We start from the raw sequence: 13,757 nt of genomic DNA, 5'->3' as shown, positions 1-13,757 counted from the left end.
ACTTGTGTATCCCCCAGGGGGGCCTAGCCTGCACCTCCTACTATACACAGAAGGTAAAGATATGAGTCCCCATCCTTCCTCAGCAGATTACCTCCCAGGGCCCAGAACTCAGGCCTGTCTCCAGGAAAACAGGACAGCCGGTTGCCATGACAACCCTGTACTATGAGCACTACTGCCATGATGCCAGCCACCACCCGCCACCCACCCCCCACCAGGTCTGCATTGGGTGCAGCAGGAAGGTGGAGGAAGGGCCAAGATGCCCGGAAGAACAGGGAGAACAGAAGAGAACCCTGAGGCTGAGAGAGCTGTGGTGAGTCAGGCTCCTCCCACGGTCACCTCTGCTGGCCCCACCCCTGGAAGGAGCCCCAGGTGGGAGCAAAGGCCCTTGCTCTCCTGTAACCCCAAAGGGGCCCAAAGCCCCCACTCCCAGTGAAGGGTAGGTGATGTGAGCAGGTGTTGCTTTTCTTGGAACACACACACACACCTCCAACACACACTCATGCACTTGGGACACATCTCCCTTCTCCCCACATGCTATCCATCCTCAAAGCCCGCGTTAGCTGCCACCTCTTCCAGGCAGCCATCACGTATCACCTTCCTCGAAGGGCCTCGTCTCTCCTTTCCACACATCCACAGTTCTCATGGTTTCTACCCTCACCGCTTAGCCTTATGAATTCCACATCTACCAAGCATTCACTCTTGGCCCAGCCTTGGGCTAGTCACCAGAGCTTTGAGATTTAATACGCTAGAGCCCTGGTCTGTGTTCAGTGGTTAGAGCATCAGCTGGCACAACAAATGGTCATGGGTTCAATTCCTGGTCAAGGGCACATACCTAGGTTGCAGGTCTGATCCTCCATCAGGGTGCATATGGGAGGTAACAAATAGATCTCTCTCTCTCTTTCTCCTTTCTTCTCTCTAAAAATCAATAAACATATCTCAGATGAGGTTTTAAAACTTAAAAAAGAAAAGAAAAGAATGAATACACTAGACACACAGAAGCAAACAAAACACAATCTCAAGAGAGAGAGAAGAGAGAAAAAAAGATAGAGATCAGTTACAACTTTTGAGTTCCAAGAAGCTCAATGGAAACTGACATAAACCAAAAATCAAGAGGCAGTGTGGGATTCAGGTACAGCTTGATCCAGGACTTCCAGCAATGTCATGAAGACAGTCTCTCTCCATCTGTCTGGAAGGCTCTGTCATTTGGTGACATATACCCTGGGTAGCTCCAGACATATCCTCCCAGCTCAGCAACCCCAGGCAACAGGGCATGTCACTCTCCCCAAGAAGTCCCACCAATAACAGAGGAGGCTTGGGTCACGCTGCTCAACTTCCCCTGAGCCACATAGGTTTGGTCAAAGCAAACCAGAGTCCTATGAGAAGGAAAAAGAGGGTGACAGGTATCAGGTAAATTCCTACCAAGTCCATGATTCCATTCAGTGGAATGAGCAGGGGCTGGACCATTGATGTTACTGCAAGAAACAATGAGGACAGCCCATTTTGTCGGTAGACTAAAAGGTGGGAGGGACACAACAGGAGAGGTGCCTGCCAGGTTGGCAAGTATTAAAAGCCCTTAAGAGGGAACTAGGTGGTGTCTGGGAGCGAGAGGAAGACATGGGTGTCAGTAGGGGAGGGACATGGTCTGACCTGCATAGGGGATGGACTTGATCGGGTGAGGCTACTGCTGGGGTCTGAGATGGAAACAAGGAGAAACCCAAGCACACATACTGATCCCCTGCTCCATGCGCCATCCTCTAGGAGACCCAGGGAAGATGTCTTCATGGAGCTTGTAAAATGATGCTGTACCAATGCTGAAATAAGCAATTATTAATTATTTAATAATTACTAATTGTTTAACAATTACTATGTTAAGCTCAGGGAGACTGACAGGGAACTAAACATGGGTATAACAGGGAATGCTTAGCCCAGTCTGGGACGGCTGGGATGTCTTCTGCCGAGGAGCATATTTAGTTAAGAATTTGGGCAGAGCCGGGCTGCAAGGGTATTCCTGGAAGAAGGAAATGCATGTGCAAAGGCCTTGGTGTTGGAAGGAACATAGTAGGCTGGAGCATAATGAGAGGCAGGCAGAGTCTCTGTAGAAGTGGTTAGTGGGTGTGTTTTTTTTTTAATTTATTTCTTTATTTAAGAGAGAAGAAGAGGGGGAAGGAGAAAAAGAAAAAAGAAGGAGGAGGAGGAGGTGGAGGAAAAGAAAGAGGAGGGGGAGGAGGTGGGTTAAGAGGAGAAGGAGGAGGAGGAGGAGGAGGAGGGAAGAAGACATCCATTTGTTGTTCCACTTATTTATGCATTCATTGGTTGCTTCTTGTCTGTGCCCAGCTGGGAGATCGAATCTGCAACCTTGGTGTATCGGGACAACACTAACTGAGCTAGCTACCAGGCCAGGGCCAGAAATGGTTAATGTTAATGGAGCCAGATCGTGTGTGTGTGTGTGGGGGGGGGGGTTCATGTTGGTACATGTTTGGGCTCCTCATGGCAGCAGTAAATTCAGAAAAGAGGTGATGCCTGGGTTTGGATTTGTATAATACTGACAGCTCCCCGGCTGCTGCCTGGAGCTGGAAGGTGGCTAGAGGGGAAGCATGGAGCTCAGAGAGGAGGGATAGCTTGGACCTCCGGTGGTTTCCATGGTGATGGAGAAGCATGTGGGCTGGAAGCAAGGGGACAGGTCCTTGGAATAAGGTGGAGTGAAGATAGGTCAGAATCAGGGGCCATTGGGATGAAGAGGACAGGGTGAAGATGTAGGGGAAACGACCACCAGGGGCCCTCCCAGCTGGGCTAAGCAGTTCTGGTAGCCATTTCAATTGACAGAGGGATGTTTGCACAACACTGTGGATGAGTCTAATCCCACTGATTTGTATGCTTCAATACTGGTTAACTATGTGAGTTATATATTTTACCACCACAAAAAAAAAAAATAGAGGAAAAACCTTAAATATATATCAACTCCAACTGAAGAAATGAAAAATGCATTTCTTCAGTCACCTAGCTATACTGCAAGGGCTGTGTAATACCATGTGGCTGAGGGTGGTGCAGGCGGAACGTTTTTGTCATCACAGAAAGTTCTACCGGGCAGGGCTGGCCCACTTCCACTTCTTATCTCTGTCCAGGGCTCATTTCCTGGCAACGTGCCCAGGGGCGGCCCTGAAACCACAGTTCGGGCCCAGAATGACACCGGGGGGCCTGACTGCCTGTAGGTTGAATCCTGGTGCTCAGGGTATCAGGCAGGGTCCCAGCGGCAGCAGGAGACACCGGGAATGGGAGATCGATCCAGGAGCGCTGTCATGAAAGGGTTCTTGGCAAAGGTGTGGGCAAGGCTAGGTACTGACCCAGGTGGTGCAGTGTGCAGGACAAGCAGCAGTGGGGAGCTGTCACCACGCCTAGGCTGAAGGCTCACTGGGTGGAGGTGGGTGAGGAAGGGAAGGACATGCGAAAAGAAACACCAACTTCTCACTCCTCCTTCTTCCCAGCTCCTGTTGGTCCTATCACCCCCACCCCCACCCCCCCACCACCATCACCACCACCAAGGCTGACTCTAGCAGAAGGCAGAAAGCCCAAGTGAATCGACCTCTAGGGGCACACGAGCCACAGGGAGTTCCCGGGGCTTCCCCCATCTCAGAAAGGCCTGATGGGCAGAGGTCACGGCGATGCTCCGGCCACTCTTCCAAGACAAACAGAAGCAAGCGTGGTTCAAGACATCTTTTATGTACACGGTTTATTCCTCCTGACCCCCATGCTGCAACTCCAACCTTAGTCACCCACCCTCCCAGCACGGAGCTGTCCACAGCTCCCCGGAGAGGGCCTCCTCCACGGGGCTGGGTCTCAGAGGTGAGGCGGGGAAAAGGAGGAGGAGCCCTAGCACAGGACAAATGCTTCCTCGGAGGCTTCAGAAATGCACCCTCTCCAGGGGAGAGAGGAGGAAGGCGACACAGAACTTGGGTTCAATACTCATGAAGCTACACAATAGAAAACAGAAAGCAGCAGGCCAGGCGCCAGGGAAAGGGGGCCCAGAGAGGAACAAACGCCAGATCCCACCCCCCGCCCCCCACAAGTGGCAGCATGGCAATCCCAGGATCCAGAGGGGTATGGGATGGGACCAGGGAGAGAGGGTTTGGGGTGCAGGAACCCAAGGAGGGTCCCACCATGGCCTGGACCCCTGGGCACAGGGCAGTGAGGAGGGAGCTTGCCCTGCCCGTGGTTGTACGTGGTTCAAGGGTGACCTACAGCTTGGTCTTGTAGGGTGGGGGACTGTCCGCATAGGCGCGCGACCGGGCAGGATACGGAGGCCAGTCTGGCCCTCCCATGTAGCCCCTGTGTTGCTCCAGGGGCAGGGGCTGTAAGGGAAGAGGAGGGAGGGAAGGCTAATGAGCTCCACTCTGCAAGGCTCCTTCCCCCCACCCCCCTCCACCCCGATCTCAGGTCCCTCTGACTAAGGACAGGGGGCGGTCTTCCCTCCATTTAACAAGGGAGTGACATCACACAGCAAGGCAAGGGTCCTGCCTCCATGCAGAGGGGGTAGCCCCATCCTGAACTGGATGGAGCCACTCTCCCCTACCCCTCCTCCAGGCCCACCCACTGGCCCCACCCACCTGGAACTTGAAGTGCTTGGCAGGAGCAGACACCAGAGGGGAACAACTGAGCCACAGCATCACCAGCACGGAGAGGAAGAGGCAACAGGCCAGGAGCCAGCGAGGAAGCCCCGAGCGCCTGCGCAAGGCGGCAGGTATACTCAGTGACCCTGGAGGGGTCTGGGAACCCTCCCCTCCTGCCCCAACCCCACCCCCAGGGTCCCGCCACCCACCGGGACATGCAGCTGAGGAAGTCTTTGCCCTGCAGCTCATCAGACTCCATCTTCGCCTTGCTGCTGGGCCTGACTCGGATCTTGGGCTTCCTTATCCTGTCCAAGGGGCCTAAAGGGTCTGAGAGACATGTTGTTCCCGAGTGGCTGCTAGGCCTTCCCTTAGAGGCCACAGCAGCCCCTGAGAGGAGAAAGGAGGTCGGGACCTGGTGGTCATGGAGTCCTGGGAGGAAACAGGCCAGGAAAACCCTGGGAGATGCATTATGGGACCCTGATAAGCAGACCGTGGAAACCCACGAGTTGAGAAGAAATCCCAGTCCTAGAGGGTTGATTTGCCAGGAGGACTCCGTATGGCAGTGGCGCTGCCCATGGCAGGAACACTGGTCGAGGCTCAGACCTTACCTACGTGTACCTCCACGGCCTCGGGACGGGACCCTCTCCAGGTCACCTCCAATCGCTGCAGACGGGACCTCTCACGCACTAGGTTCTCTACCATGGGCTGGGTCTGGACCAAGAATAAGACAGCACAGAGAAGGTCTTTCCAAAATCACCCCCTCAGTTCTGGGAAGCACCTCCCTGTGCCCCACATGTGCCCTACATTGTCCCATGCCCAGCTGGGCACCTAGTCCCACTGGGTGTAGTAAGGACAGTCTTCTGTGGGGCTATGATGTCAGGAATGTTGTACCCTGCTTTGGTGAGCCCCTCAATTTGTCTTGAACCCCGCCTCCAGCTCCTGAAGAGCATGATCCAGGCCAAGCCAATGGAATCACAGGGTTTGGCTGAGAGGTGGTCACATGACCAAGCCAGGGTCGATCCGTGTAAAGCCCTGCTTAGTTAAAACTCCAGAGAGAAGTTGTCATTTAGAGCCTTAAGTATCCATCCTGCTATCAGGAGTAACCTGCCTGCCTGGGAAGAAAGCCACCATAAGAAGCAGCAAGTGGGAAAGTGAGACACCGAACTCCTGGATCCAGCTGTGCCTGAAGCATCAGCTGTCGACTTTGTACCTCGTGAGCCAAGAATGATTGTATCCCACCTCCTTACCCTGATCTGGCGCGGCCCCTGCCAGGCCCCTCACCTGGAACACCACCACCTTCCCATTGTCAGTCTGCAGGTAGTACGTCCAGGTGGAGGAGACGAAGCCCTGGGCTGAGCTGATAAGGTCACTGCAGAGGGTGGAAAACAAGCCCAGGAGCGAAAGAACCCTGCTCGGAGCTTCCAGGGCCTTTTTCTGCCGAGGAGAAGAGGAGGGCACAGAATGGGACAAAGGTAGGCACTGACCAACGGGAAGGGAAACGGGTGAGTCCACTGGGATTGGAATTCACTAAATGGTTTGGGGCAACAGGGCTTCGCAGGGGAAACACATTGCGGCTGCCTCCCATTGGCCGGGTGCCCTGGGGAAAAGAGATTGCTCTCTCTGAGCCCTAGAATGGGGGTGATTCTCTTCCCTCAGGGGGTCCCTACAAGATTTTAACTAGACAAGGGCACAGCACAAGAGCCTACTCTGCAATAGCTGCTATTACTAAAAATGTTGCCACCATCATTATTCTTTTGGTGGCATCAAGAGAGAACTCGGAATAGGAAGGAATGGTAGTGCTCTGTCTTTTAGGAACAGTGAAAGGCTGGAGTGGGTGGAGGAAAATGAGGGAAGAAGGGCTTTCTGCGGGATCCCAGCCAATGGGTCTCTGGCTATAATGAATTGGTTCCTGTGCCTCAGTTTCCTCTGAGGCTGCAGGGCCTAGATTCATTCATGACTATGAAGGAGCAGTTATTAATAAGCGAGCAGTTATTATTTCTCCCCAGGATGGTGAGGAAGGGAGGGCAGTGTGTGGGTGGGTGTGCTTGGAAGGTTGCTTCTCCCTGAACCTCAGTTCTGAGCCCCTCCCCCCCAATGACAATGGGCACCTGTTCACCACCAGAAAAGTGCTTAGATTAGCACCTGGCATGCAGTGGGTGCTCGCTAAAGTGCGCTCTGGTGGCACGGAAGATGACCTAGTTGAGGGAATAATTATTAGCCCTGGTGGCACTGGCTTTAGATGCCACCTCTGCACAGCTCGGTGTGACCTTGGACTCCTTGGGCATGACATTGTCCCTGGTCCTGGTACCTCCAGGCAGCACGAGGAATTTGGGACAGGCTGAGGTCAGATCTGGACCAAGATACATGCTTGATAAATGGTGGCTATTTTCTATTATTTCCTTCTTGCAATGAGGTGGAGGGGGGACACAGATGACAACTGAGACTTGAGACATGCTATGCTTGATCGAGGATACCCAGTAGGCCCAGAATGGATCAGAGAGCCTGGGAGACTCTGGGCATGAGTGTGGATTTGGGTAGGAAGAAGGGGGTATAAGTACAGCGTGGCAGGTGGGAGGGTGCCCACCTTCTGCATGGTCTCTAGCTCAGACTCCAGCTCAGGGTTTTGGCTCCAGCAGCCCTCCATACAGGCCTGCTGCTCCATCTCCTTCACGTAGGCCTCCACACAGGCTGCAGGAGAAGGAGGGGGTGACCAGGAGCAATCTTCCCGGGCCATCTTCTCCCCACCCTGGCCCACCCAGCCAGCCCTCACCTGCTTCACACTCAGCGCGGGTGGCATTGGGTTTGGAGCTCCTGGACACAAACCGGCAGATGGAGAAGAGGCGGCAGCCTCGCTCACAAGCACTGATGGAGACGGCCCTGCCATATTCACTCTGGAACTTGGAGGGGTCCTTATGCTCCAGTTTCTCCTGAGAAGAGGACACAGGGCTCAGGCCAGCATGGGGCACAGGAGGAGGAGGTGTAAGATTTGGTTTTCCCCCCTGACTGGTTTGGCTCAGTGGATAGAGCGTTGGCCTGCAGACTGAAGGGTCCCAGGTTCGATTCAGGTCAAGGGCATGTATGTACCTTGGTTGTGGGCACATCCCCAGCAGGAAGTGCGCAGAAGGCAGCTGGTCGATGTTTCTTTCTCATCGATGTTTCTGACACGCTATCATTCTCACTTTGTCCCTGAAAAAAAAAATTAATAATATATATATATATATATATATATATATATATATATATTTTTTTTTTTTAAAGATTTGGTTTTCCTTCCTCAAATCTAGGGACATTAGGATGAGGCTAAAAATATTAGTGAGGGGCTCTTAGCTCTGAGGAACACAAAAAGGAAACTGGGCTTCAGGAGGAAGGTGGACAGTGGAGGACACTGGTTTCAGGAAAGGTTAGAAAACTAGGGAAGATGGAGGGAAACGGGGGCCCTGAAAGGCTCCAGGGAGGAGAGGGGAGGTTGAGGAGGATTCTCAGTCCCGAGAAAGGTGCTCTGAAAAAGCTCTGTCACCCTTCAGACCTGGGGAAATTGGGATCCAGCTTTGGGGGGTGGAGGGGAGGAGGTACAAGTGGGGGCTGGTTGCTCTGAGTGGGTTTAGGGAGGAATATATGAAAGCTGCTTGGGTGGGCGAGCAGGAGGAGCCCTGTATGGCCTGAGGGGGGTGCAGATTGGGCACCCCAGGGTCCTTGCGCAGCAGAGTTTAACCAGAGCCGCCAGGTGGCATTAGGATCCTCAGTCCTCGTTCGCTCTACCCCTCCCCCACTAGCAACCCCGCATTCATCTGAGGGATTGGACCTCAATACCCTCTCCCATCGCAGGGACGCCCTCCCCCCCTCCCCAGGCCATCCCCCAAAGCAGGAACATCCCCATCCCTTCGGGGGACCCGGGTGCCTGCGCTGGCTCCCATCCAGGAGACCCAGCCCCTCCCCCACCAGAGAGACAACCCCCCTTTCTGACCGCCTAACCCTCCTAGGAGCCCATCTCGTGCCCCCAACAGAGAGACCCGCATCCCCAACCGCTCCTGCTTCGGGAGGTCGCGGGGCCTCAGGCTGGCGCCGCATGCGCGTTACCTGCGGGGGCTGCAGTCTGGGGTGGCGATTCTGGCACCGCAGCTGGCAGCTCTGCGTGTCCCCGAGCTGCGAGGAGAAGGGGTCGCGGGCGAGCGGCGCGGGCGCGGCGGCTGGAGGCAGCAGCAGCAGCAGCAGCAGGAGCAGCAGCTGCGCCAACACCACCGGAGCCATGGCTGCGCCGGCTCTAGGGGTGCAGGACGTCGGCTCCCGCAGGCGCGGAGGTTGCGGCGGCTGCGGGGTCCCAGGCGCTGACGTCACCCGAGTGAGGCAGCCTGGGAAGGGGGGGGAGGGAGCGGAGGATGCGGAGAACGGGCGGGGCCGCGGAGCGGCTGCACCTTAGGGATGCGGGCAGGTGGATCGCGGCCCCTGGTACCCACTGGAGAGAGGGTCTCCGCCGGAGCTAGGGACCAAAGGGGAACAAAAGGAAAGATGAGATAGAGGATGAATCTATTTGCCAGAGTATCAGGGAGGGCCTCCCGGAAGAGGCTACGTCTGAGCTGGCCAAAACAGGCCACCGAGTCAGAAGGACCGCGAGGAACCTGGAATGGGAGGGGCTTGTCCGGAGAGACGGATTTGAGGCTGAAGCCTAGAGAATGGGAATGAAGCGTCTGACCGTTGCAAGTTTGGGAAGGTCCCCGCCTTTATCTCCTTTGACACCCAAGTCGGGGGGGGGGGGGGGCGGGAACCTGTGAGCAGTTTGCCTTCTTTGGAAGCCCTCCCAGCCCGTCCAGGGCTCCCCCAGCCTCACCCTCCTCCAGCCCAGCCCTGACCCACACATCTGAGGGATCGGCCCCTGCTCCCCCAGACTGAGGGGGAGTGTCCCCTCTGGGCCCCGCACTGAGTGGGGTGGGGCATAGAGGGAAGTGGGGGGCGCTGTTACATTTTCTAATTGTCTTGGGAAAACTTAGGGCAGACGGACACTTCTGGTTTCCATAAAAGCCGTACCCCTCCCAAGGTGAGGAATGGCAGCCCAGTGAATCTAGCGTCAGGCAACCCCAGCTCCCTCTCTGCCAGGCATGGGAATGGGGGTGCCCCTCCAAATCCGGGTCTCCTGCAAAAACGACCCCTTCTCCCCAGCGTGCCCCTCACAGGTGCCTGCCCAGGCCCGGAGGCCTCCCGCGCCCCTTCCAGCTCCGCCCCCGCAGACCGGGCGGCAGCCCCGCGGGGTCGTCGGGTCAATGGGCGCCTCAGGTTCCGGCCCAGGAGGAAGGAACGGAGGTGGAGGGGGGGGCGGGAGGGAAATTTGGAATGGCGCACGCTTTCTCCCCGGCCGGCCGCCCCGCTTTCATGTCCGCGGCCCCGGCCGGCCCCCACGTGGCTTAATCAGGCGCGGCTGTGCCGGGTGAACCCCGAACATCTGGATCCTGGCGCGCCCCTCCCCCTCCCCTCCCGGCTAGGCCGCGGCGACCCTGCGGCGGGGCCTTCGGCTGCGGTTTGCGAGCGGGGGGAGCCCGCGTCCAACCTACCGCGCGCCGGCCCCGCGCCCGGGCCGCGGCCCTCGTCGCCGGTGGGAACCCCGGGCCCAGGCCCCTGCGGCAGAGCCGGGACTCAAGCCCACACATGTCAGCTCCAGAGCCCCGAGCGCTCACGCCTTCCACAATCACCGTCCTGCAAGCACCGCAAACAAAATCTTCCCCCGGCATTCTCCTGTCATAAATCTGTAAGGAGGTGCTGGCAGCATTCCCCAAGGTGCAGGCGGGGAAACTGAGGCTCGGGGTGGACTGGGGTGTCGGTCCAGGAGACAAGAGCAGCAAAAGACGGCAGGATCGGGGGTGGACGTGCGTCAGGGATACAAGGCGTCGTCTCGAACGGAAAAAAAGAAGTACATGCGAGTCCTGCGGAAGGGGAAACTGAGGCAGGAGGGGCTGGACCGCTGGCCCAGGTCTCCCGAGAGGAGCAAGAAGGTTTGATTGCCGCCGTCGCCCCCCTTTCAGCTCCACGAGGCTGCGGGGGGCCGGAGCGGAAGGAGGACTTGACCTCGGCCCCCCAGGTGAGCCCACTCGCCCCTCCCGTGGTTCCCGAGGGAGCGGGCCCAGGTGAGGGGCGGGAGGGCCGGCGGGCGGCCAGGGTCGGATTTCAGGAAATCCGCCGACATTCCTTCGGGGCTTAAGAGGGAAAGTTGACTCGGCGCCGCCCCTCGCCCCCCCCCCACTTCCTACCCCCTGGGGCGGCCCGGTGGGGGCTGCAGGCGGGGGGGGGGGGCGCTGCGGCCGGGCTGGGTGTGAATCAGCAGAGCCCGGCGTCCGGGAAGCGGCGGCTGCGGTCAGAGCGGGCATCGCACAAGCGCCCTTTGTCCCTTGCCGCCCTCACCACGACCCCGCTGACCCCCACCCCCAAGTTAGGGTCAGGATGGGTAGAAAGCACGGCCTCGTGGCGCCAGCGATTGCTGACAGTGGGGAGGCAGGGGAAAAGGGCACAATGTCTCCCCACAACCGTCAGTGCCTCCTGGACTCCACCAGCGCAAGCGCCCCAGAGTGCAGGAGGAGTCGGAGCTCAGGCTCAGCGCACTGGCCCTGACCTGGACCCGTGCCTGTCACCCAGGCACCCCACTTCCCCAGACTCAGCCTCCTGGGTGGATATGACAAAGCACCACGTCTTAGGCATACAGGTCCTGAACCTTATTCTGCTGCTCCCCACCCCCACCCACCCCCAGTCCAGGTCCAGAACCTCACTGTCACCACTTCCTGGGAACACTGGCCTGAACCAAAAGGCAGCTAATCTCATGCTGAGTCCTAAGCAGGGGATGGGGGTGGGGATGGTGTCTCAAGGGAGAGACAGCTCTGTGCCCTCCTCATTCCTACTGGCTCTGGGTCTCTATGGGACCTTAAAGGTGCTGTAACCACGGCCTCCGCCCAGGGGCGCCTCAGAGCCCTGGAATGACGCAGGGAGCTGGGGCTGGAGGGTCTCCCCCAACCTAATCCTTAGGTGCAGAGACTGAACGACTAAGGAGGAACCCCTCCCCTAGCCCATGTGGGGCCCTCCCTCCATCTGCCCCCCTCAGTACATTCCCAGCCACCTTCAAGGACTTGGGTCAATATTTGCTAGAAGTTCTGTCAATGCTGGTTCCTTTGAGGTGGTGCAACTGGGGAAGAAGAGGTGGTGTAACTGGGGGAGAAGGGGTTAAGTCCCAGGGACACCAAGGTTAAGGAAGGGTGCATCCAAAGGTCAATTCTTTCCTTAAAGTAAAAGGTATAGGGTCAAGGTCATCCAAAGGGCAGAGGGCACACTTCAGGACAGGGTTGGACAGGATTGAGAAACCCAAAGGATCCATACCCTTTTATCGGTAAGGACCAGAAAGGGGTGGCTACTGGCTTGCGTCACACAGCACTTCAGGGGCATAGGCCTGGCTAGGACTCTAGGCAACATGATACACTTGGACTGAGTTTTCTTGCTGCTTGAAGGGACTGAGCATTCTCTATCTTTTTATTTTGCAAATATTCACTGAGCTCTTCTCCTGTCCTGGACCCAATAGGAGGGTCCTAATGTCTCTCAAGGTGCTCACAGTCTACAGGAAATAAGTCACCAGAGAAAGCTGATGTTTGAAGAGCTTGTTACAAAAACCATTTAAAGGGCGGAAAGGGATAGAGAGTGCTTGGGAGGGGTGGGAGGTCTTTCTAAGAAGACAACAGCACTTGACCTGTGACCTGGTGGAAGAGAAAGCACTAACTGGGGCAAGATTTGGGGGAACTGCACTCCTGCAGAGGGAACAGCAACCGTACAAACACCCTGCCTGGTGCGTTTGGGGGAATGGGGCTGCAGTGGCTGGAGCGTGGTGAGGGAGAGGAAAGGGGAAAGGAAGGTGGAGAAGAGGAAGGGAGGGAGGGAAGAATGTAGCAGGGCAGAGGAGACCTGCTTCACTTCTTTTAAAAGTTCCCTCCCTCTGCCTGCAATGCAGACGGGGAACAGAAGATTATGGGGAAGGTATGGGGTCAAGGTCACCCCAGAGGAAACCAGGGACACCCCAGAGGGAGATGGTGGGGCGTAGACCCAAATGTGGTAGGAAGAAGGGGGTCAGAATCTCAGGATGGGGATGTATTTTGGAATCAGAGCCAACAGTATTTGTTGATGGATGGGACGTGGGGGATGCACTAAGGAGAGAGTTGTCACGCACGCCTCCAGGTCTCTGGCCTGAGCACCTGGGTGGATGGGGGAGCTTTTTCCTAAGACCCAGGGATGACTTGGGGAGGAATAGAGATTGAGGGGAAATATCAAGATTTTCCTCCCGAAGCCTGAAGTCTTCCAAAGAGGGAGTCAAACTTTGAAGGGGAGTGGGGATGGGTGGCACATACCCTGAACACAATTCCGTACAAGAGCTGCCACCTCCCCTTCACCCTCTGGACCGCCCAGTGGCAGGTGCGATTACGGGCCCATTTTTCAGAGGTGACAAACTGAGGCCTGGGGACCACCTCTGCTCTGAAATCACATGTCCTCAGTGCTCAGTGCCATGCTAAGCTCTTAGATTGTGGGGCCCTCTGCTGCACTGCATCTTTCCACAGAAACCCTTAGGCTGCCAAGCAGTCACCCACTGTGCCAAGGGGGAAACTGAGGCAGAGGCCTGGGTGGTTCCAGTAAAAGCCCAAACCCATCTAAAGTCCAGATTGGGGCAGGGGGGGGGGCAGTTGTGTAGAGTCCCCAGGACTCCAACCCCCAATTTTATTATCTGACAGTCTGGGTTCTCAGTTGAAGACCCAAGTAGCAGGAGTGGAGGACAGCCTGGAGCAAACAAGGTGGAAGTTGCTGAGCCCCTTCAGACACGTTTACCCCCTTCCCCGGTTAGGGACTTGCGGGAAGGTCCAGGCTCAGGGAACCCAGGGAAAGGAGAGCTAGAGACCTCCTTTCAGGCAAGCGGCCGGGGGCGGGGCTTCCACCCAAATCGCCGCCCGCCGGGCAGGAACTCTCCTTCCTGGCCTTGGGTTCAGGAACCCTTTCATCCTGGGCGCACCGATCGGCCAGGAGCGGAGAGGAGGGGGATGAGGCGTCCGGGCTGGAAGGGGGGGGGGGGGCCGAAACCCAAGCAATAGCCAAAAATAATAACACAGAGAATTCCTGCGCAAAAAATAGGAAGGCAGCCTAGCA

The 13,757-nt window shown here is 56.8% G+C and overlaps 1 protein-coding gene and 1 long non-coding RNA gene across 3 annotated transcripts in view; one reads left to right on the top strand and one right to left on the bottom strand.

Annotated features, from left to right (window-relative positions):
* Positions 1-5,873, top strand: part of LOC118725817 — a 19,484-nt gene extending 13,611 nt beyond the window's left edge. Inside the window, exon 3 of the long non-coding RNA XR_004990137.2 lies at positions 5,739-5,873. This is a non-coding gene — a long non-coding RNA (uncharacterized LOC118725817). The remainder of the gene's footprint in view (positions 1-5,738) is intronic.
* Positions 3,713-9,038, bottom strand: TMEM59L (transmembrane protein 59 like). 2 transcript variants are annotated; one of them, XM_045585841.1, is made up of 9 exons: positions 8,682-9,038; positions 7,689-7,790; positions 7,375-7,531; positions 7,189-7,292; positions 5,886-6,038; positions 5,213-5,315; positions 4,814-4,991; positions 4,602-4,719; positions 3,713-4,346 (listed from the first exon to the last, which is right to left on the bottom strand). In XM_045585841.1, the coding sequence occupies exons 1-9, from the start codon at positions 8,850-8,852 to the stop codon at positions 4,233-4,235; spliced, it is 1,200 nt and encodes a 399-aa protein (XP_045441797.1). In that variant the 5' UTR covers positions 8,853-9,038; the 3' UTR covers positions 3,713-4,232. The 2 variants fall into 2 exon arrangements, with proteins under 2 accessions (XP_045441797.1, XP_036305768.2); XM_036449875.2 differs by lacking the exon at positions 7,689-7,790 and having other exon boundaries at positions 4,814-4,931; positions 8,682-8,962.
* Between the last annotated feature and the right edge of the window lie 4,719 nt (positions 9,039-13,757).

The sequence above is a fragment of the Pipistrellus kuhlii genome, unplaced genomic scaffold, assembly GCF_014108245.1.
Source record: "Pipistrellus kuhlii isolate mPipKuh1 unplaced genomic scaffold, mPipKuh1.p scaffold_m20_p_21, whole genome shotgun sequence".
Lineage (NCBI taxonomy): Eukaryota > Metazoa > Chordata > Mammalia > Chiroptera > Vespertilionidae > Pipistrellus > Pipistrellus kuhlii.
This window is presented reverse-complemented; position numbering and strand designations above follow the sequence as displayed.

Coding starts and splice junctions, on each gene's coding strand:
- TMEM59L (XM_045585841.1), bottom strand. CDS start 8,852: ATGGCTCCGGTGGTGTTGGCGCAGCTGCTGCTCCTGCTGCTGCTGCTG. Junction 7,791..8,681: donor CCAGACTGCAGCCCCCGCAG/GTAACGCGCATG, acceptor TTTTTTTTTCAG/GGACAAAGTGAGAATGATAG. Junction 6,039..7,188: donor AGCTAGAGACCATGCAGAAG/GTGGGCACCCTC, acceptor TCTCCTCGGCAG/AAAAAGGCCCTGGAAGCTCC.